The 23,459-nt window shown below is 37.1% G+C and overlaps 1 protein-coding gene across 1 annotated transcript; it reads right to left on the reverse strand.

Moving 5' to 3' along the window:
* Positions 1–9,031: 9,031 nt before the first annotated feature.
* LOC139137892 (uncharacterized protein YfbL-like) lies at positions 9,032–18,163 on the reverse strand. The gene is made up of 8 exons (XM_070706155.1): positions 18,043–18,163; positions 15,932–16,149; positions 14,542–14,794; positions 14,031–14,203; positions 12,983–13,151; positions 12,412–12,525; positions 11,908–12,066; positions 9,032–10,028 (listed from the first exon to the last, which is right to left on the reverse strand). The coding sequence occupies exons 1-8, from the start codon at positions 18,080–18,082 to the stop codon at positions 9,937–9,939; spliced, it is 1,218 nt and encodes a 405-aa protein (XP_070562256.1). The 5' UTR covers positions 18,083–18,163; the 3' UTR covers positions 9,032–9,936.
* Positions 18,164–23,459: the final 5,296 nt, after the last annotated feature.

A 23,459-nucleotide genomic window follows, 5' to 3' on the forward strand; every position in this document is an offset into this window, starting at 1 on the left:
TGAACATACAATTTAGAACAACACGCTCAGTGCGGTATCTTGATGGGCCTCCCTTATTTTTAACTGATAAATAAAAATACATGTAGGTATTGCGAATTGAGCAAAATATATAAGTAAGCTTTTAGTATTCTTCAGACTTCAATGGAGACAAGTCAACTCTAGTCGCATTATGTTAACAGAAAAAATTGAAAATACTGAGAAATCGGCACCACGTGATTCCAACTTAGAAAGCCTTCATTTTCGACCGGGGTTGGATCCGGTGGAATCGGGATTTTAGGTGTGACAACACAGCTCGAGGGAGTTCAGACATTACAAAAGACTGTTCTGAGAAGACGTATTTAACATAAGTTTTTGTATGACTATTGAAAAAACAACATAATTGAACAAAATTGAAATTATACACAACCGTGAATTAATGTAGTTTGAAATGATTTTTGATATGAGTTCAACCTTAGCAAATTACGATCTCCGTACTGATACAACTGTCATGGATTTCATAACTGCAGCGATTGTTTACGGTAGTTTAGGAGCTTTATAAACTATAGTTTTGAAATGAACAGGAGTAGGAAAAAAGTATCTACATTTCTTGTTTTGACACTTTTGCCTACGATTGATCGTTTGATTCTTACAGGTTACTTTTGAATGCCAAGTTCGTGGTTGTCAACTCCCTCTACGGGGAGTAGTTAACTTGAAACTAAAAGTGTTGTTAGTAGAATTCTGTTTTTATTAGATGCCTCGATGTGAGTGCAAATCAGTGTATTGATTTGAATAGGAACATCCGGGGAGTTAGCGGGCCGGAGGACGATGTGCTGACCGGTTTCCATGGTTACCCGGTCCAGTGAAACCCCTCGACGTCAAAGTATTCGCTTAAGGCTAGATGTAAAATACCATGCACGAATTTCTATTTTGATTTTCGTTAAAATTTGTTTGATGCTGGTTGATAAAGGTAAAATTGTTTGAGAATGCCCTGCATGTAACTCAATGTCATACAGGGTTTCCTGTGAAGAGGCATGTAATAAAAAATATCATTGCCTGAATACATTGGTTTATGTGCCCTTGCAGCAGGAAATAATTTGCCTTCCTGGCGTCGGGCAAATTGTCACCTGCTTCTCCGAGCACATAAAGCTAGGTATTCAGGCAATGATATATAGTATCGTACGTCTCCTTTTATGTTGTTTGAATAAAGCTATGTTCTATTTCTGCAATTATAAATTTTGTTCATTGCCATTCAAATTATATGTAAAATTTGACTCGAGCCGTCTTGTGCAAAATTTAACTCACTCCAGAATCGTGTAGTAGAACTCAACCCAAACACCCCCACCCTCCATTTCCAACCCGTAAAAATGAGGGCTAACAAAGTTTAAATCGCGTGAAACCAATTTCCGATTTCTAAGATCAATTTTGCTGTTAGTATTGCACAACTAGAGGTACCGTTATTGACGCCACTATTCGTTCTCAGGAAAACCAACACCAATTTAACATTTTGCTAAATTCATAATTACTATTTGCATTTATTGATTACAAATAAGGTTGGTTGATAACGATAACGTATGGCAAGCCAAATGTTGCAATATTCTTGAAAAACCTATTTCCTTTACCATTTTCTTGTTGTAAAACCTGTTTATTCTCTTTTGGTGAAAACCTATCCTCTTTTTGTAGAAAACACTTCTTTGTAAAAGCCTATTTTCTTTTGTAAAAAAGCATTTTCTTTTTGTAAAACATTTATTCTTTTTGTAAAATTTTGTGTCCTCTTTTTGTATAATTTTCATTCAAGTAGTATGACCTATGCTTGTATTCCAAAAAGGCCATTCGTCTTTGATCGCGTCATTCTTCTGTTCTTCAATCAAATTTTCTTTGTTCTACTTACTCGCATATGATTTCCATACTCGCTTTCCTTCAACAAATATCCTTCGAACTAAACATGGCGCTCTGGTCGAAGGTTATTTGCAGACGCACCAGTTGTGTCTGTGCTAACTGTGCTACAGCGGTATGCAGCCCTGTTATGCTGGGCATCTTCAATGCTAACCGTTCCGTGCATTGTATAATTAGGGTTCCAAGCCAACCGGCCTAGGCCCCTATTGCTTTTACTAATGTTCAATATTCTTTTTCTTCCTCTTCAACTTCAACTTCTTCTTCCGTAACTCTTTCCTCACCTAGAATTCAAACACCGCTTGATGCAAACTTCTCAAAATTGCAGGGCTAATAGGTACATATTAGTACCCTTGCATCTGACCCCACAAATTTCGATTGGTCACATGACCTGGCGGCCATATCGGATTTTCCAGAAGCTAAAAATGGATTCTCCTGAACCCTACACAACTATACATATAATATTTTATTGCGCTAGCGGTTCGTAGTAAAGCGTTAAAATATTGTTTGGCAGCAAACGTATATGCAGCTATTTTCATCTGGGATAGATCTGACGAGAATAAGTACAAAGTATGTAAACTATGGCAAACGAAGTGCCAACATGCAGTTGCTATGCGACAGACTGAGTACTTATGGCAGGATTGCTTTGGTCGGTGATTGGTGGGAAGTTTCGAAGGAAACATCCAGAGACCGTGTTATTGGCTGTGAACGTGAATGTGCCACGCGGGGAGCATCAGGCTTCAACTGGCCGGGGGCCCCGGTGATGGCAGTCCCCAAGTGGTGGGTACCCATGCGCGTTACCAAATTCACGGAAAAGGGGTGTTTTTCTTCAGTCATCTCGGAGATTCTAGGTCCGTGAAATCGAGAAAAAGGGGTACTTTTTCAGAGTAACCTCCGAGATTAGGGGTACTTTTTTCATAATCTCCTTAGGATACTAAATCTGGTCTAGTCTCACTCACGGATAAGGAAGATGATTTTGTATGAATGTGACTAAAATCAGGTGAGGACAAACATTTGTGATGTATGTACATGTATACCAAGTCAACCTCCAGGGTCAACCCTGGAAGTCAACATACTAACCTCCTAGATTTCGAAAATAAGAGTATGTTTTTAGAGCTAATTTCTCCCAGATTCGCCACAAATAGGGGGTGTTTTTCTCAGAAATATTCTAGGAAAGGAGGTACTTTTCAAACTTGGGTAACAAGTATGGGAACCCACCAACCCGGGGACTGCCACCGCAGGCCGGGGCACTGTAATTGACAAAGCGCCCACCCAACCACCCTTTATAATCTTCTATACTGTTTTCAATTTTTGCACTTTTTGTATTTATCGCATTGCCCCTAAAAGAGACTCGCCCACTTTTGTTAGACCCGAATTTAAAGAATTATAATTGTTTTAATTGAAAGTACGTTACCTACGCTCCTTCGGAGAACATTATCCCCTTCAAAATCAATTTAGGACAAAGGGTTTTTACCTCTGGTTTTTATAGTTGGGTAACATTTTCTGTGTAAATTGCCGTGACAGTCTTAAATTTAGAACTTTACTAATTTCTTTTTCATGAAACGTCGCCCTAGTCCAGAATAAAGCACATGAGCCACATCTTATTATGAACAAAGTGATTGGCATATATTGTGTATGGAATTGGTGTGATGTCTGTCAGTAGATGGACTAGGATTGTAGACTAAAATTGCTCTTTTATGGACTGAAAGGATGGGCCTTTTCCAAAATTGCATGCACCTTCAAACGTTGTTAATTTTTCTTGCTCTTGTATTTTGCTGTCGATAATTTGTTTTTCCTAGAAACATGAAATGGTCGATGGATAAGTATATTATAATATCCAGGGGTTCGGAGATAAGAAGAACACTATTTAGTATAAACATGTGTTGTGAGGTTCTGAGACGAGACACGAATTATACAACAGTGTAGCGAAGTAGAGGGATAATGAAGACATATAGAAAACTACAAAGTTATCACAACTCACCGATGCAAGAATATCCTAAAAAAGCTTCTCCAATTTTCATGACGAAGACAGTCACAATAACTAAGGGTAGTATAGATGGCTGTAATATACACCAGTGAAGTTGGTTTGAATAGTAAAATGATACCAAATGTTCGTCGCTATTTATACCAATGGACGAGTTGGACGTAGCTTACATTTTAACCAGCACTGCAAAATATTAGAATACATGAAAAGACAACTGAAACTAACTGGCTGCTCGTTTGATAAAGTTCCGGTCAAGTAGGGGCAACCGACTTTAAAGTAATCAAAGGCGGCCTTATTAATGGAGTGGAACATGTGTACATTCCAATACTATTTATCATGTCAAAGTCTAATCTCTTCTATGCAAGGACTCGAAAACAAGTGATTACAATCTAACTTAATTGATCGTGTCGGCATGTCTACTGAGGGAAAAACAGTGGAAGCTTTTGTAAGTGTCTCATCATTTTGGGGCGCATAATACGGGTATTAATCGGTGTAGGTATTGCGTTTGCATGGATGGTTGAGTCGCCTAGCGATGAGTCTCCAGTTAAAACAACCAAGCAAAGAAATGTGACCGATGTGTCATATTTGTCGACTGTATACGTATACGATGTACTGCCATCTCTGAAGAAACATGTGTCAGTTCTGTATTCGAAAGCAAATGAATATATTGGCTTCCTTTAAATTTCCCCAAGGGATGAAACTACAAAAGTTTGTTATCTTTCTTCCTTCTGACGATATCAGTGTCCATGTTGTCTCGTTTCTGGGAGAACTTATCTCTAATTGACATGCAACAGTGCCCGCAAATACTAGGGATATACATTGAAAACATGAAATATCCTTTGGAGAATCCCCTCTATGCCGAAGAGAACAGAATAATCTACCTAGCTATTTTAACAATTAACCAATCAATAAAGAGACCTTTACAGTTTCGAAGAGTTGAAATTCGCGTTGTAACAGAGCATTTTATGTACGGACATCAAAATAGGTTCTGTAAAAAGTATCATTCAAGGTAAATAAATAATTTTAAAGCTAAATGAACAAATAGAAAACGACAAAAGGACCTTCTTGAACCACTGTTCAGAGGTGGCAAAGTAGGTCAAAATGCACATTTTATTCGTTTATTGGGATAATTACACAATTACATTCATGTCAAGCCGGAGTGTCTCATAACGAAAATGCCTAACGTCCCCGGTAGTTCTCATTTGACAGAAAATTTAAATGCTTGTCAAATGTCCTCGTGCACAACCAACATAACTTCATTTGAGACAAACATACATGAATCACTATGGAACGATGGAATGCCATTGACTCGTCTCACACTTAGGGAGCCTTTAGGTATTGAGGATGGCAGGTAGCCGGCAAAATCCAAATGAGAGGTCATTTAAAATTGGAAAACAACAAAGGGCGGATCATGTTTCTGTCAAACACCGCAGAGTGGTGAAAAACAGATTTTTAAAAAAGTGTACCCTGTCAACAAGCAGTCGATATAGATCCACTGTTAGTTTTTATGAAATCAACAATAATTGAATCACTGCATAGCAACCTAAAATAAACGACTTTGATATTGCCGTTTTGTTTAACACAGATTAGTCAAAGTGTGTGGCTTCCCATTGTATTGTAAAAAGAGTCAGCTACCTCCAGGTATGCGTTGTGATTTAATGTTGTGAAGATCACTGATTGTAGTTTCCCTTATAGCATAAGCTTTGTACTGAACAAATGCACAAATTTGCAATTTCTAAATAGTAAAGAAGTTATATGACCATAACAGAAATACCGTATCCTGAGAAGCTAATTTTGAATTCCAAATCTCTAAGCCCAGTGATAACAAAAATGGACTAAATATGAGAAAACATACCTAAAAGAATTTCTATATGCAAAGTTCTTATCATACGAAAGGGAAGCAAATGAGGTCATCCCTGAAGAGTAATTAACCAAGTTGAGAGAAGCATTTGTTTGAACAAATATTCAAGTCAGAAATATCTTAGGAGATACTTTAAAAGCTATGTGATAGGCGCAAAAAACATGTCTTTACCAAATACGAGAACGCTTGACACAAAATTTTAATATGCAAATTTCACCCTCATTGAATAAAATTGAATGAAGTCATCGTTTGGAACACATGAATTATTAATTGAATCAATTTAGCTAATTTTCTTGAAGAAAATTTCAGCATAGTAAGAGAAAAATTCCCAAAATAAAAAATCTGCCACCTTTTAGCTCACGTGTTCACACACGTGAGCTAATGTCGCAGCGATGTCTGTCTTTCTGCCTGTCTACCTTTCTGTCTGTCTGTCTGTTTACGTGATAACTCAAAACGCCTGAACGGATTCAAATCAAGTTCGGTAGACAGGTACCATATGCTAATGACAAGTAGTGATTAGATTGTGGTTGGTGTAGCTTGCATATTTCGTGCTCATTTGCGTAATTAATTATTTTTGGAAAGAAAACAGACATAAAATGAGAACGACTTCACAGAATTGGATGAGATTTGCTTCAAATGTTGATCACACAAGGACTTATCCCTCATAAAAGACATAAGATGTGACATGGCAGTTAAATGCTAGTTTGCATATTTGATGAATTTTCCTAGTTAGGGTTATATATCTGAATTGACTCAATCTAAATTGACGAAACTCGGGAGGTATATTGAGGATACTATGATTTAACAATATTGAACGTAACTACGCATTTTTCTTTCAGCCAATTCCTAATTTGGCTATTTAATAAACTTTCCTAATTAGGATTATATATCTTAATTGTCTTGACCAAATTGACGAAACCTGCTATGTACATGAATGATAGCGTGATACGACATTATTGAAAGTCATTTAACTAACTTTCCCAAGTGGGGATATAAGACTGGAAGGACTTTAAAAAAGTATATGAAACTTGCTATGTATATTGATGAGACAATTATATTGTATAAGTGAAAGATATTTTGCATTTCATGTCAGCTAACTTATAATTTGTATATCTAATGAGCTTTACAGTTTGGAATATATAGCTTGAAGGACTTTACCAAAGGCAGTTACACTTGCTATATAAACTGGTGATACAATGACGGCAGTCAAGACATTCAGCATTTTTATTTTAGCTACTTACAATTTATATACTTTAATGACTTTTGGAATTAATATGTGGTGAATATTGTTCATGATCTTGGTCATAACTGTTACACTTTCAATGAAGTAGCAAATATGTGGCAAAAGTTTAAATTCACAGACAAAAGCAATATATACTGAAACACGTGAGCATTTTCAGTTCATATCTGGTTAATAATAAGGGTATGTCATAGAAGCTGCAAAGTTAATTCCAAAGCTGCTGGAAATTGGTATAGAGAAACTTTAAGCGATGTTTTACCAAAAATGAGAAAAAGAACTCAAGAAGTTTGCATAAGCAAATATCATCTCGATTCGAACAAAACTGAATGACGTTATCCCTGGAAACATAAGACCAAATGTGATGCTATTTGACAAATGATTTCAGAGAAGATATTCGAAAAATTGAGACAAGAAATGGAAAAAATCCTCAAAAATGAAAAATTGTAGATTTCATCACAATTTGGATAAATCTCAACCAGGTGACCCTAGGAACATGTACATCAAATATCAAAGCTTTCTAGCTGTTTGGTAGGAGGAATATCTTTACCAACCAGATGCGACTGAATGTGCTCACATGGTTTACAACACGTTCATTACACAGCAGTACGCTTCACAGAAAATTTACATCTAGGTTATTATCCTCATCAAAATTTATGATGATCGCACCTGTCACAGCCCTATCGCTTCAATACTGGTATCATAAACAAATAAGTCATACTTCCCCTTGGTTCTTACTTACTACATTTGAAAACAAATGAGCCGTGTTTTATTACCCTGATGAAAACACTCATTGGAGTGTTGAATGCTGAAAGAGTGAGTTTTTTGGTTCATTGTCAGGTATTAGACCTATCTTTTGTTAGATTGCAAATAATGGTTAGAACTGACTAATACAGACAATGTAACTGCAAAACTGTTTCCACTGTTGAACTACCTTTTTGCGCCTAGTTATTTGTATCTACTGATACTCTGAACGGTGCGTTTAGATGCAGATCAAACCGAAGTAACTTCAGCTATAAGAATTATATATGTTCTGTCAGTGCTGTCGTAGTATATTATGCAGGGAATGTCGGGAACTGCAAGAGCTGTTTGCTGCACTATAGCTAGCCACTCCATATAGCAACTCTTCTACGTTGCGAGAAGATATAGGGTAGGAATTTTCCTGCATCTAGTTTCAACTGAATTCAAAAGGAGTGGCACTATTGCTTGCCTCGGTTGCCTTCATGCTGGCTGAGTGTACATTTTCCAGCACATTCAGGGTTGCCAGCAGATATTCATGCTGCTATACTTCAGCTCGGTTTAAGACGAACTATTTTCAGTCTGATTATATCATAGTATGTAACCGTTGCTATTGTTCTCGCTAATCTTTGTGCCTTGATTAATTTTCACTTCTGGAATTCCATTGCACAAGTCCAAAATCGTTCCCCACCTTTATATATTTTTTACGTTTGTGTTTACAGTTGATATTGCCGTATCTAAGTGTCTGTCTGAATGCATGATGAACATTTAAATGTGAGGTCTCTTAGATCGTTTGTAAAATTATGGGTCAGGGTACATTATCAATCGGTCATTACCCTCTTCTACCACCCGTTCCTTGTTTCAAATCAGCATTCATGTCATTTGGTCCATATCAGACACTGATTGTCATTTCGTCCTTTGCTTATACCAATTCATATCCCGAACCCTCAAAATAAATCCAAAGTAAGCAGATACCCCAAGTATTGCTTAATTATGTCTGTGCCATCGATATCTAAATGTTTTTCGACAGACTGAGATGTAGTTTTTGTAATGGCTAAACCTCGCTGGTTGTTGGTTTAGGTTGACATAATGATGAAGTTATCACGTGAATAATTTGTCATAAATTATGAATTAGAGACATGTGTTAACAACCTGTTATGTACGTATTTGTCAGGAGTTTGACATTACATTTAAATACACACAAAAAGTTGGGCCACACTCGACTGAGTAGTAGTCAAACATCTATGTAGTAACGGTGTGCCAAAATAAAAACAATTGTTTAGGTTAATTCAGAGTACATCAAAGAATGTACTATTTACAAATGAATGTCATTTATGACTTTAGCTTAACTTCTTTTATTCCGCCTATAATATACAAAATTACGGTACAATATGCTCGTTAGTACTTGGGTGTCAAGTGTATCATTTTGTGTGAATTATATTGGTACATATGCGAACCTCTCGGTGTCAAATTCCGATCAACAAGTTAACTTTTTTTTGGCAATTTTACCATGTGTGCTCTTTTCTGACTATGTTGTCACCGTTTCTTTTCATGTGACTCTTTTGGGTCAAAGTGAGAAAACTCTAATAACTGGACATACACATTCTACGTCAAATCATAAGGTGAAAGAACGTACAATGATTTACCTGACTCAAAAGCGTTGCTATCGAAAAAGAAACCAAAGCAATCTTTACTGAGTACTTTTGAAGTGTTAATATCGATAAAGCTGAGCAGGTTATTACCTGACAAAGTAGAAATAACGTAACGACATTTCAAATGGTCTAGTATTGTGTAGAATCTGCCGAATATAATGTGAAAGGCGAAGAGAAAGGAGGTATTATGAATTACCTAATTCAAAAATATTGCTATTGAAAAAGAAGTCAAATAATACAAATGCTTTCCTGGTTATTTTGAAGAGTTAATATCGATAAAGCTGGGCAGGCTATACCACCTGAGAAAGTGGTAATACCAAGCCTGTGTCTCAAATGGTCTTGTATTCCATAAAGTCCATCCACCGAGTATAATGTGCAAGACGGAGAAATATAAGAGCAAAAAAAAATCGATTGACATATCCTATATAGAATCCATACAAATTCTGATTTGCTGACAAAAATCTATCATATCTAGTATTGATACTTATTAAACAGGCATAATAAAGCTATTAGGAATCGAAGCAGCAGGAAAAAAGATGATCGAAACGGATAGACAATCACGTAGCAATGGATGTCACCATTCGATGTGCCGTAATTACTGAGAAATCCGATCAATGATGAAAAACATGATGGCGGCCATTACTAAATACGGCAATCCACTATGTGGTTGGATGGTGGAGGCTACTCCTGAAAGAATCGAATATCGATAACAATAATTAGTTTCAATTAAAAAATTAAAACATTAAAGTTAAACCATTAAGATATTTCCATTATTGCGATCCCTGTATTTTAATTTGACCTCCTTTGGTGGTTACGGTGAATTTTATTTCAGATATTTGTTCTGTTGAAGCTTATACATTATGATGTTGTTTGGATTGACTGAAAATAAAGCTAAAAAAATTACCCGACGCTAAAATCAGAATTTCATGATACCATAAGGGTTCTGAATGTTATGCAATGTGTAACAGATGAAACATAAATGAAATAATTTCGAGATTTTTACACCTCTGGTCACCTATGTTTAATTAAGCCCATTTGATGCAGTAAATATTCTGTTTGTACAATGTCAAAACTGGCTCTATAATAGTTGAAGGGACCCTGCTAATGACCGGGCATTAAACTTGGTAGAGTGGACTTTTGAGAGCCTATGATTTCAGAACCATCTGAGTCAGATATTAGGGGCTTTGAGACAGATTCTCTCAGAGCTCAAAACAGACAGCCTCAAAACAGCATATATCAGCCCCACATTACCAGTATGGTTAAATAAGTCTATAAAAGTAAATGAGATTGACACTATACATTGAGTAAAGAGAGAAATAAATTGTACATGCTGGCCTTCATTGTGACCTTTGAAATTTTCACTGGGTATCGACCAACAATTTAGGGGCGAAATGCCGAGGACAGGAAGAGCCAGCGGTACCTATAAAGAAGATAACTATATTCTTAGAAATGGCTAATGTATTGTGGCCTTACAGTCATTAATCTTAATTGATTAATCTTAATCACAATCAGCCTTGCAATTTGTGAGAAAAAGTCAGGATGTTCCTTGCTTGTGGAATTTTAAGACACAAGTACGCAAATACTGAACACGGGATGGGGCAATGCTATGTCTTATTCATGCTCAGCCACATTAACATAGCTCTGCTCATATCTCTAGTGGAGTTGAGGTAGTTCCCCTGCAACATTAAGCTGTAACGGCTGTGGTATCATGTACCTCAAGTTTGGACGTAGGATGGCAAACATAAACTGTTAGTTAATACTCTTCGCATGGTCAGTTTTCCCCCTGTTCAAACAGAATTTCTGACTGCATCAAATTGGCTAAATCAAAACACCAACTAATGTGAAAGTATAACAATTTATGAACGAATGTTACATATTTAGCTTAATGATCATATAATCTCTCACATACTCCCTCAGGTTTTCTTGATGTCAATCAACCGAGAGGGGCGATAGTACAGATCTTACATGGAAAAAAAGATCGTACCTTTTACAGGGGCTTTCGTTTTCATCGTCGGTGAGTGCTGTATTGGTACTGCTGAAATGACATGGATAAAACAAATTCGAGAATTTTACATATCACTTAAAAAATAAACATCAAGTACTCGTCTTTTTAGTACTTGATGTTTATTTTTTAAGTGATATATAATTGAATTTGTTTTATCCATGTCATTTCAGCAGTACCAATACAGCACTCGCTGACGATGAAAACGAAAGCCCCTATGGCTATACGTATGCAGGTATGTGCGTCTGTCTGTGTGTGTGTCTTTTGGCGGGATATCTCAAGACCACCTCATCGAATTTCGATCAAATCTAGTACATACATTTTGTTTGGGAATGGCAAGGACCGCGTACTTTTTTGGATGTTATGGTTTACATAATGTTTACTACTTTGCATAATTATTTGATAAGAAATCAGACATTTTTCAGAATTACACTATTATATTGTACGTATCTTGTTACAGATTTTCATCAAGGAATCATCTACTTAAGCTTATGGAAAGCGCAGAAATATGCTTTTGGCAGCTCACGCGTGGATGCAAGATGCCAAGTGTCTCTCGATACTTACCTACAAGGCAATCTGTCGCACTGTTATCGCCAAGTTCGATCAACATGTTTGTCGCTGCTTTGGTTGTTCTAGCGAGAAACATCAGATTCTCGTCGGTGATCATGCTGTTGTCGTCACATGGTTTGTGATAACACTTTACCATGGGAATGCGAAATTTTGCTGGCAAAAGGTAACGAAGTAATTGTAAATTAATTTCATAATTAATTTAGTAAATTCTTGATAAGATTCGAACTCATAAAGGTATGGCTTCTAGTCTCTAGCGAAGATATCACAATCAAATAAACGTTTCTTCGACAAGTCGATGACAGGAGAAATTTGAAGGAATATCGAAGTACTCCTGTGACATAGATTATGTAAATCTAAATTAGAATAATGCCATTCATACTCAGCTATCACAATGACGAAGAGTGTAAATATCTGTCTTTAAGAGCTGTAGATTACGAATACATGATGACAAGGATCTCCAACTCTCATTTTAAAGACTTCTTGAATATCGAGACTTACCTGTGTCCGTAATGAAAAGAGCCCTCAGGTATGGTGATTCTTTCTGCCAAAAGCGAATGTGAGCACTTGCAGCAAAAAAATAATATTGACTCATTTGTTGCTCCGTCGGAACACCTACAATGAATAAATTTATCTCAGTAATCGATAGTGGTTCATTGAATGCGTTGAAAATTTTATATGTTTGTTATCCTTTAGTTGAGTATGACGTCCAAGCAAAGATAGTCATCTTTACCGCATATTGAAATCAATTCTGTGGAAACAAGTCATTCGGAAAATTAAAGCAAACGAATTGAAAACGTAAGATGCGTATTTGCGTGTAAAATGAGTTTGTCACGAGTTTGCCAGCTTCAGATTAAAAAAAGGAAACAGGCTGTCATCAGTGACTCAATACGTGACCAGTAAAATCTCTTGAGATCGGACAAAGTCGCTTAGCGAGAAACACGGTTACTCCGTTCAGTCAGCCATCGATCAATCAATCGGTCAGTCAACTAATCAGCACTTTTGCGATTTCTGATAGTAAGTAGTCGGTATTCTTTCTGATGAACCACGGAAACGAAGAGATAAACATTACCGTCAAGGGGCAGACGAAAGACTTCGGTGTGGGTGTCCGCTACCTTAACTTCCGAGAGATGGGAAGTAAAGTTGTCAGAAAATTCGGCATCAGTACGTCTCCCGATGACAGTGACAAAATCACCGCGATGGTTTCGATTGATTAGGTGTCTCTTAACTTCTGGGAAATACTAACAAATAATAATAACAATAATAATAATAATCATCATCATAACCATAGTGGTGGGAATGATGTTGATGACGATGATGACGATAGTTGTAGCGATGATGCTTGTAATGATAATTCTGACGATGCTGCAGCTACTGCTGCTGCTGCTTATTATTCTTATTGTTGTTGTTTTTGTTGTTTTTGACGTTGTTGTTGTTGTTATTGTTATTAGTAAGACTGCTAGTATTATTGATATTATCATCTTCATCTTCACCAAGTAATTATTGCTATTGTCATTGTTTCATATAAATCTAAATTGTAGAACACGATATAATTTTTATCAGAGCTTATAGCAAAATTTAAAAAAAAATCATGCGATAAAAATAAGCAAAACTAGACACAATATTAAATTTCATGCATTTGAGAACAAGAAATATTGATACATCTCGAATTGCACGGAGAATGACATTAGGGTAAAGGAAATGTACAAATTTAGAGAAGTGCTATAGTTTAATGCGGTGAAAACTGCGTAAATGATTTTGAATTATGCCTGCGATTATTGAAATAATATTTGTACACGTCTTTCTTTTTAGTGACTCGGCGTTTGTAGTGCAGTTAATCGTTAAATATCAGTGGTAGGAAGTAACGACAATATGAAATCTAATTAAGCCACAAGTGGTCGAAAATTCATAAAACTTATCATTACTGTAGTCACAGGCAGTGGACCTCAGTGGAATTCAAAAACTAAACTGTTTTAATTTTCAAAAACAACATACACAAACAACACCATACCCAGACTCGCTACCAGTGCAATATGAATACAATATATGATTCAATTAAAGCTTGCCCAGGTTGGATTTTGACTTGCATCTAAAAGCTACACAGGTTGAGTATGACTTACTGTGAGAAGATCGTCGGGATAACTTTGGGTGTCGATTGCGTTGTTGTAATTCATAATTGTGTCCATTATCAAAGCTCCCTGAAAGTGACTTCGTGCATTACCCTCTGCGTTCAAAAAATCCTGGAGCCATTCGTCCACAAAGTGTTTGCTTCCCATAAAACCACTTTCCACATCTGTTTATAGATTGTATTTATATGCAAAATCGTTCGTCAATATACACACACGTTACTTTTTTCCATAGGATGTAGACTATGAAGTCCATAATAACCACCTTGATATCTTTTTGTTTATTTAACATGTCTAATGTACCAGTATTTTCTTTAAGATTTATGATAATTATTGTAGCAATTGCCATCATTCATAATATCAGAGGTAATCTGTAAAAGACACCGCGTAAACGTCGTTTACATATCAAATGGAAATGACTATTTAGGCTGCTCTAAAAGAACACTGTGATGATGAGAAAAAAAACGTTTCTCTCATTACGATCTTTAGAGACTAGCGCACTTGCCTCTTTCATCTTCCATCTCCTCAACGTCAAATGCAACAAACAATATGGTGTTCTTCGGTTTACAAGCCCCACTTTTCACCATACGAGCAGCTTCAGCAGCTTCTAGGAGGGCGGAGACCCCTGATCCGTTGTCGTCGACGCCAGGAGTGTTTTTTGTTGTGTCATAGTGCGCCCCCATGAGAGTAATCTTGTCAATAGCGGTCCCGTTCCTTTCCCCGGCTAATATACCAATAATGTTTTCTCCTTTAAAACACTGGCAAAATATGGAAATTGTGTTATCGAGGATAATCTTTGAAACTCGATTTTTATCGAGAATCCGAAATTTTCCTCTTCAATGTGATTTGAAATTATATAAGGTTCAAGGCTGATATGGTTTACAAAACGTACTTTTCGTGCTGCAGTTGTTCTCATGCACGTATTCTTCGATTAACGTTTCTAAACGGGCGACAATTACATTTTCAGAACTGAGTTAGGCAGAACACAGGCGAAATGGACATGAATAGTCTAACATTATGATATTATCTTCGTACTTATAAAAATAATAAATCATAAATATGAAATATTGATATCACTAAAACACAGTTACTATTTCATCCGGGTTGAAGTTCCTTTCTAGGGAACAGCACTCGATAAAATCGCTGTACGTGAATGAGTTATGAGTGACATAGGCGGCTGGGGCGTCTGGTATCTACTGGAACCAGTTTTCAGACTGTTTTATGTTCTATACACCGGCGTTTTACAGAAGAAATGCGTGTTTTGTAGATAAGACTGTCAATAAAAAAGAGACTTGAAATAAAGTAAACAAGTAAAGGTCGTATAGACTATGTACATTATACCTGCCGTGTTCTGTTATTTGTGAAACGAGTTTTTCTCATTGGTAGCCTCAATTGCAATGTTTTTATTTTTCATCAACTGAACATGTGCCTTATCTACAGAACATGTACATATCGAAAGTAAAATACGAGCATAACGTGATGTCAGACAGTGGTTATAGGTATTCTTTATCAACGCCACGCCATTAAATCTATGACACATGGCATCAACGCCGGACACGAGAGAGTTTCCTAACTGCATTTTAAAATCAGCAAAATTCACTAAGTGGACTATTTTTAGGATTTCTTGTCCTGTAATTCTGATAAACGTAATGATAAAACGTACTTGGGAAACAGAAACTGCCATCGTAGTGAGAACAAAGCCGTGTTTCTTTAACACGGCTATTGACGGAATCTTTGCTGTGCATCCACCGCAATTTTTGAATCGTAAAGTCCCTGTGTCATATATCTCGGCCGATCATTAGCGATAAAAGACTGTGAAAGCAAATAGTTCCTAAATTATGAAACTAAAAGACGTCGCATGTGTTATATAAGTTTCCCAAAAAAGAGCTCCTTACGTTCCCATTGTATCCAGAAAAAGAATCTATTTTGACCTGCAGTTTGTAATTTTCAAACGCGTCGGTGATGTACCGCCTAACTTTGACCTTGTTTCTTTCGTTGTCTCGGTGTCTATTTTCACAGAAAGCGTCGTTGAGGTGTTGGCGTAGATTAGTGCTGATCTTCTGAAGTCCTTCAGTATTGGCATCAATAGACCAGATTTTAGTCATGGCGATAACTGTTAGAAGAACAAATTAAATGTGGAGATGCGTGTTTCAATTCATTAATGATTGGAAAATCAGGATAAAATGACATGCATTGACAGCATCATCTCATAGATGTGAACATGCGCACTTTTAGACAATAGTTTTTTTTAAGACTGGCACAAAAACATCGCTTCAAATGCCAAACTTGTATGAGTCAGATTGAACTATTTCAGGTTGTACGCGCTTTGAAACTGTAGGTTTTAATACCCTAACGAAACCGTTAAACTGTTCTCTTTCACAATCAAGAATAAAAAACAGGTGCAAAGTTTGGAATTAGAGTAACAAATTACCCGATGTTAACATATTTAAATTGAAAAACGGCCGCGTTATCTCTTATTTTCTTCATTTGGAAGTTCTGAATGTTCGAATTTCACGAGAAAAAAAGATTAAAGATTACACTGTGAAAACTCTACAGGCTTCAAAGTGATTCAAAATTAAATGAGCGGAAGATTGGAAAGGTACTGTAAACGTTTGAATGGATGAAAACCTGTCCCTATGTCGCATTTTATGTTGAAGTGAACTTTAAACGAAAATATTGCTTGTAGGAGACAGAGCGAAGTACAAATTACAAAAAAGTGTTTAATTTTTCTTTCTATTTTAAAAGTCAATATTCAGTTATCATAATTCGAGGGAGTCACAATATACAGTCCATTTAAATAGATTCTTTCGTGTCGCATATCCGTTCAAAAGATTAGTATCTTTTCCTTGATTAGCTCTAATACATATTCCAATTCCACAGCGAAATATTGGAAATGACGCGCTCAAGTTTTATGTTAAATTTTGCAAAACTCCCATCTCGTTCGAGCGGAAATGATGAACTTTCAAAGATATGAAAGATTTTAAAATCTCATCATGGAATACGGTATACTGTATAGATTTGCCACACAAGACAGGATTCGATCCCAAAGTACATGTATACAAATCCGACTGAATCGTGGGGTATTTCACACATACAGCTGCTTTAGTTTCGTGGCGGGTAATCTGAACCTTCAAATTCGGAACAAGTCAATACCTGTTCAATGTGACTCCAGACCAAATGGTAAAAGCCCACCAGTTTCAAACCCTTTACTTCGTCCCATTTGAATCACAGAGAACAAAGAGCAGCGAATATAAACTAAGTTTCCTGGAATCAAGTAATTGTGTAAAGTGAGTAACCCTTGACGCTACGGGCCGAGAAAAAATATTCCGGCGCACGTGAACTTTTCTTGAGTATTGGATTGTAACTTCCGTTGTTAGGTGTTCCCTTTCAGAACTTCATACTTCAGTCTTCAGAAAGAAATCTGTGGCTCGGGCAGCCTATGCCAACTATCATTCAGCAACATTGTGAAAAAACTACAGTGTGTCACCAAAATTTCTGAGAAATCCAAGTCGTCTTTTTTGTACTCGATTATGCCGTAAGTTAATTCGTTAGATTGATTTGCAAACAACTTTTAACACGATTGGAACTAATTTGGGATAATTAGACGGTGAAGTAATGTCGATATAATCTGTAAATGTAAGCTAATCTGCTTTTCTTTTTAAGTTACAAACTTGTTTTTATGAGTAATTTGTAATATTGCAACATTCAGCTATAAGGCACCTAACACTTTTGAGAAATTTGGAAAATATCAAGATCCGATTATTCCAAATTAGTTCCAATAGTGTTTTTTTACTTCCCCCTTTTTGCATTTCTGTTCTTTACATTTGCAGTTGTATTTTCTAGCGAACTCGACAAAAATAAAATTACGATTAGTGGGTAATCCTCATGAAATTTTGCATGATCTCGTATGGTACAGTGTATTTGAACTATCAAAAACTACATGGGGGTCAAAGTTTTTTCACTATTTTCATTTATAAGAAGAAAAAATAAGAACACCTGTACCTACCGATGCACAGACAAAAACATAAATCCCGCGTAGTCTTCATGGCGTTGGAAACGCTCAAATTGGAGAGAACAGTTATTCAATGTTGAACAAAATTGTAAAAGTAAGCAGCTAACGTAAACTTCAGGCTTTTTATCAAAGGGAAGAAGACTCAGAGCCAGTACTGACCGGTATTTGCAGTAACGCCTTGTAATTTAGTATTCTGTCGTCATTAACTTAAGCAACAACCCCCGACTCAGGCGGGTATACATGAGATTTTGGTACAATTCGCGACAGATTGCACCAGCCGAAAGGGCATTACACATATGGAGCGAATTGTACCAAAATCGAGTGGAATGAGCTCTCCTCCAATCAGAATGGCGCACGGTTGCATGATATAATATAATAGTAATTTTTACTCTTCTGATATTCACATAAATCATAAAGGTGTAATTTTTTATGATTCTATGATTAATAGTTTGTCAAAATGATAAACGACGTAAATCGAATACATAAGATATCGCGTTCGAACCACGTGGACAAAAAAGTGAAACATAGCTAGAGCAAGTCAAGATTTTGAATATTTTATCAGCCGAGACAGTTCCTTTCGTCGGTAGAAGTAAAAGTTGACGACAACGAAAGAGTGTGTGGCCTTTACTTGACTATTCCTTCAGAAAGGAATGCAGTAAGGGAGCATTCGTTTATATTTTTTACGTGGACTGGGGGGGCGGTGGAAATCAGGGGGGTTGACTTTTACAAAACCGCTTTTTAGGGGGGGTCAATTTTACAATCAATGATTGAAGGGGGGGTCAAATTTTACAAAGGTTTGTATTGAGTTATGGAAAACAAAATTGACTTTGGAATTTCACCGAAATGTTGCTTGTGTAATCGATGTTTCGAGACGGCAGAATAATAACCGACCGAAGCTCAGCCAAATTATTCTCTAGCAGGGCCAACAAGTCTGAGACTGGCGTTAACCTCTCTAGAGCAGCAACAGAGCATGTAGCCTGAGTACAGGTCTGTGTGTTCCTGGCGTTATACGGCCTCCACCACAGCCCTGCAACGGTCTGTGGAGATAACTGGGGTCTCTGCAGCGAGATTCAAAATGGGGATCTCCATGGGTAAACAACTTGTTGAGTATGTTATGTTTCAGAAAATGAGCGGTTTTTGACGTTAGGAGAAGTCAATCGCATCTTTTCTGGGATTGGTTAGGAGGTAAAGGTAGGCAGGGAAAGGATTTTGCCCCAATAGAGCAGAATTTCGGCCAAAAAGAACGTTTAGTCTTCATTGCGGTCCAGATTCAGACCGCAGAGACCTTAAGTCTCTTCAAAGACCATTGCAGGGCTGTGGTAGAGGCCATATAATGCTGGGAACACACGTGCACACACCTGTACGCAGGGCTACACAGCATGGGGCATGAAATGAGGAACCAACACACAGTCATATAATGTAACAAACATCTGTATATTACTATATTGTGTCAAATATCGGGGTCTACATAATGTTTGATGTTTTGCTCTACCGCACTTCCCGCAGTGTGTGTTGTTATGCAATAAAGTATTAGTTATTATTATAAAATAGTAAAACCGTACTTCAAAACTGTAAATATTACTCCATGGTAACAATAACCGTACTGATCGACCTCCCGACGGCAGGAGTCGAACACACTTTCAGAACAAAAACTCTGTTCAAACCCTTTCTAAATGCTTAAATTTCTATGGAAAACTTAACGTTACCGCAGAGGTACCTCAGACTTGACCACGCGGCTGGGAAACACAAATAGTTCACACGCGACTTTAACTAATGTTCGATGATGAGCACAATTGTAAGTCCCGTGTAATGTTCTGCACATGAAAGTCGGCGACAACACACGCAATTCACTGCTAAGCATGAGCGTCCAGTTCAGCTACCACGGGAGCAGCCATCTTAGATCTTTAATTGTTACTTCCGGTCGGGACATGCCGAACTAATCTGAAGTCTTCCTCTGCTAACTTCGCGCATCGACAAAAGTTCAGTGGAACAATCATAAATTATGTTCTCATGACAATCTCAGACATCTGACTGAACTCATAAACGGAATAAAATTCACAGTTAACACACAATTTGCTGCAGAAAGATCAGCTTTCATCTTGTGGTGATATTATCATCTCAGCGTCCAGTGCGTATATTGCAAATATACGGAACGGCTTTCACTTGTCATGTGTGAGCAATGTTCGTTCCATTGACTAAAGTAGAGGATGGCGTAGGTTTTACAGCGGAGGCGACTGGAAATGGGACACCCAATTTGCAAATTACCCAGCTGTATTGCTGACCATATAGCGAATTCACTTGGTAATTAGCGAGGGACTTTGTTAACTTGCCAGCGATACCGTTTTTCATTTCAGTCAGGTGCAGACACTTTGTGCAAGCAGGGCGTAGTTGCCACAAAGTTTATCTGGGTTTGTATAATTCAGTATAGGGGTGGCTGCTTGTTGCTTCATGGGATTCAAAATGAATAAAAATAATTATGATATTTGTGTTGATATAATGGGGATATAATATACTACACTACTGAAATAAAGATAATTTTTCAATCTACACTTGTGGTCTCATTTACTGCTCTCTGAATTTCAATAAAATTATTTTTGTTTGTGTCGATTTCACGTGTTGTAAATGAGTGGTTTCTTCCAAATAGTGCAGCTGGTTCCCTTCTGAGTGGGGTGTAGTCATGTGGAGACTCTTTGTCTGGCCTCATTCGTGGTTTCAGTTTACACCCAAACAACCCAAACGAGTTTAAAGTTAGGTTCAGGATAAGTTATCATTTCGGCCAATACATGTAACTTTGAACTATAGAGACATTGCAACTTTGGAGGCCACTTTACTGTTGATTAAGCCAACTTGATGCAGTCAGAAATTCTGTTTGTACAAATTAAAAACCAGCTCTTCCAAGGGTCATAAATGAGAGTTGATGATTGGCACTCTGTGGTGAAGATTGAGATAACATTACCACGCACTGGTCCATGCACTAGTCTTATTCAGACAACTTATTTGTCCTACCTATACCATAATCAAAGGAAAAAACTGGTGTCACTGTAATTTATCCTCTGCAGACTAAACAAAATTACTTGTACATATTTTGACCTTATCACAGTGTCTTGTTAGTTACATATGAAGATCAGTGCAGCTGTTTTTAATTTCCCCAGACAGACTGTCTGCAGTGCAGTTGTTTTCAATTTCCCCAGACACACTGTCTGCCGGGACACATTGTTTTGACTGATCATCGGCCTCTGAAGTTTTGCCGCCAAAAAGTCATATCCAATCATTGGCTGTTCTATTTGGAAGAAACCACTCATTCATAACACAACACTTACAGTTCATGATCATGATGGAGATTTTGTTGAAATTCAGACAGCAGTAAATGAGACCAAATGTAGCTTGATGAAATATCTTTATTAAGTGGGTTTACTTTGGCTTCACTGTATGATATTATTCCAGATATTGTGATTATCTTTATTCATTTTGAATCCATGAAGCAACAAGCAGCCACCCCTACACTGAATTATACAAACCCAGATAAGCTTTATGGCACATACCCCCTGCTTGCACAAAGTGTCTGCACCTGACTGAAATGAAAAACGATATCGCTGACAAGTTACCAAAGTCGCTTGCTAATTACCAAGTGAATTCATTATATGGCCAGCAATACAGCTGGGTAATTTGCAAATTGGGTGTCCAGTTTCCAGTCGCCTCCGCTGTAAATAAACAGTCCGATCCGCATAAAGTTCGATCTCTGCCACTCATCGGTTTCTTTAAATATCTGCTGACTTGAGTAAATCTCAAAATAGAGAAAATATCTGACTTAAAAAGCACACGCTGACACTCAAACCTTCCAGTGCCAGTGCAGCATGCAACATAAAAGACTCTCTGGAAAGTTCCCGTCTTGGACTCCCTAGGTATACAGTGATAACACACAAGAACTCCAGGCAAAATAGAAAATACACAGATCCTCCATACATAATCTATGAGAAGCTATGAATTATTTCTTTTAAATACAAAACTAGCTAAATCTGTGTATTTATAGACTCTTGATTATTGATATTAATGTACTTGATCAAACTAGGGTAGTTACCAGTGCATGTGTGAGCAAGAAATTTGATTTTGGAATTTCACCGAATTGTTAATTCACTATCTTGTCAGAGGAAACTATGAATAATTTTTTTCCAATACAAAACTAGTTAAATCTGTGTATTTATGTACGCTTGATTATTGATATTAATGTACTTGATTAGACTAGGGTGGTTACAAGTGGATGTTTGTGCAAGAAATTTGATTTTGGAATGTCACCGAAATGTTGATTCACTATCTTGTCTATGAGGAAACTATGAATAATTTTTTTCCAATATAAAACTAGGTAAATCTGTGTATTTATGTACTCTTGATTATTGATATTAGTGTACTTGATTAGACTAGAGCGATTACAAGTTCATGTGTGTGCAAAAAATTTGATTTTGGCATTTCACCAAAAATGTTGATTCTCTAGTATGTGAGGAAACTTTTTCAGCACGGGGCCACAGGGTGCGAAGGGTTAATGAATCAAATCTGATGAAATTTTTTTTTCATGGGGGGTCACATTTTACAATTGATGAATTGAGGGGGGTCAAATTTTAGAAATTTGATTTGGAGGGGGGTCGCTTTTTACGTTTCATTTGTCGCTCAAATTCCACCCCCCCCCCTCCCCGTAAATAACGAATGCAGTAACTATGCTAACCTGTACTGTAACCATGCTGGAATCCTAGCAAAGATGTCCGAGTTATCATTACTTAGCATGGATTACGTTATGTCTACTTTAGATATCGTCAAGGACAGTGCCAAATCAATTATGGCATCGAATTCAATTTATCAGGTTTACTTGAAAAAACATAGCTATAAACACCTCTTAAAATTGGAGTGGACTCACATCGAAACCAGTTTCGATCGTCTTGTTTTTGTGAAAAGGAAATATTTTACGGTTTCCTCCGGGAAACTATAAACATTGATTACAGCTTACAGTTTACCGATGCGTATTACCTTCCTTAGCTTCAAAAATTGATGACAGCTACTGACCCTGGCTAACAAATAGTCTGCTTGAGGTCTTGAATAAATTCAGTAATTTGTGTATCAGATTCAAATTCACAACCTATAATAACCTATATAGTAAAGAAGTCAGGATCAAAACTTCTCGGATACTCGGATCGCAACCTCTCAGAGTGGTTCAATGATGGATCCTTTTGGAATTTTGACTGCAACCCTTCTTGAGTTTAATATCTCTCTCTCTCTCTCTCTCTCTCTCTCTCTCTCTCTCTCTCTCTCTCTCTCTCTCTCTCTCTCTCTCTCTCTCTCTCTCTCTCTCTCTCTCACACAACACACACACACAAACTCCTGAGACTCATATACACACAGGCCAGAGCGTATCGCACACAAAC

The sequence above is a fragment of the Ptychodera flava genome, chromosome 8, assembly GCF_041260155.1.
Source record: "Ptychodera flava strain L36383 chromosome 8, AS_Pfla_20210202, whole genome shotgun sequence".
Taxonomy (NCBI): Eukaryota; Metazoa; Hemichordata; class Enteropneusta; family Ptychoderidae; genus Ptychodera; species Ptychodera flava.

Bases quoted from the DNA above. Each gene is read 5' to 3' on its own strand.
- LOC139137892 (XM_070706155.1), bottom strand. From the start codon at position 18,082: ATGAAGACTACGCGGGATTTATGTTTTTGTCTGTGCATCG. The intron at 16,150-18,042 runs GTAGGTACAGGT...TTCTTCTAACAG, and splicing joins ATGTTTTTGTCTGTGCATCG to TTATCGCCATGACTAAAATC. The intron at 14,204-14,541 runs GCAAGTGCGCTA...ATCTATAAACAG, and splicing joins GGAGATGGAAGATGAAAGAG to ATGTGGAAAGTGGTTTTATG.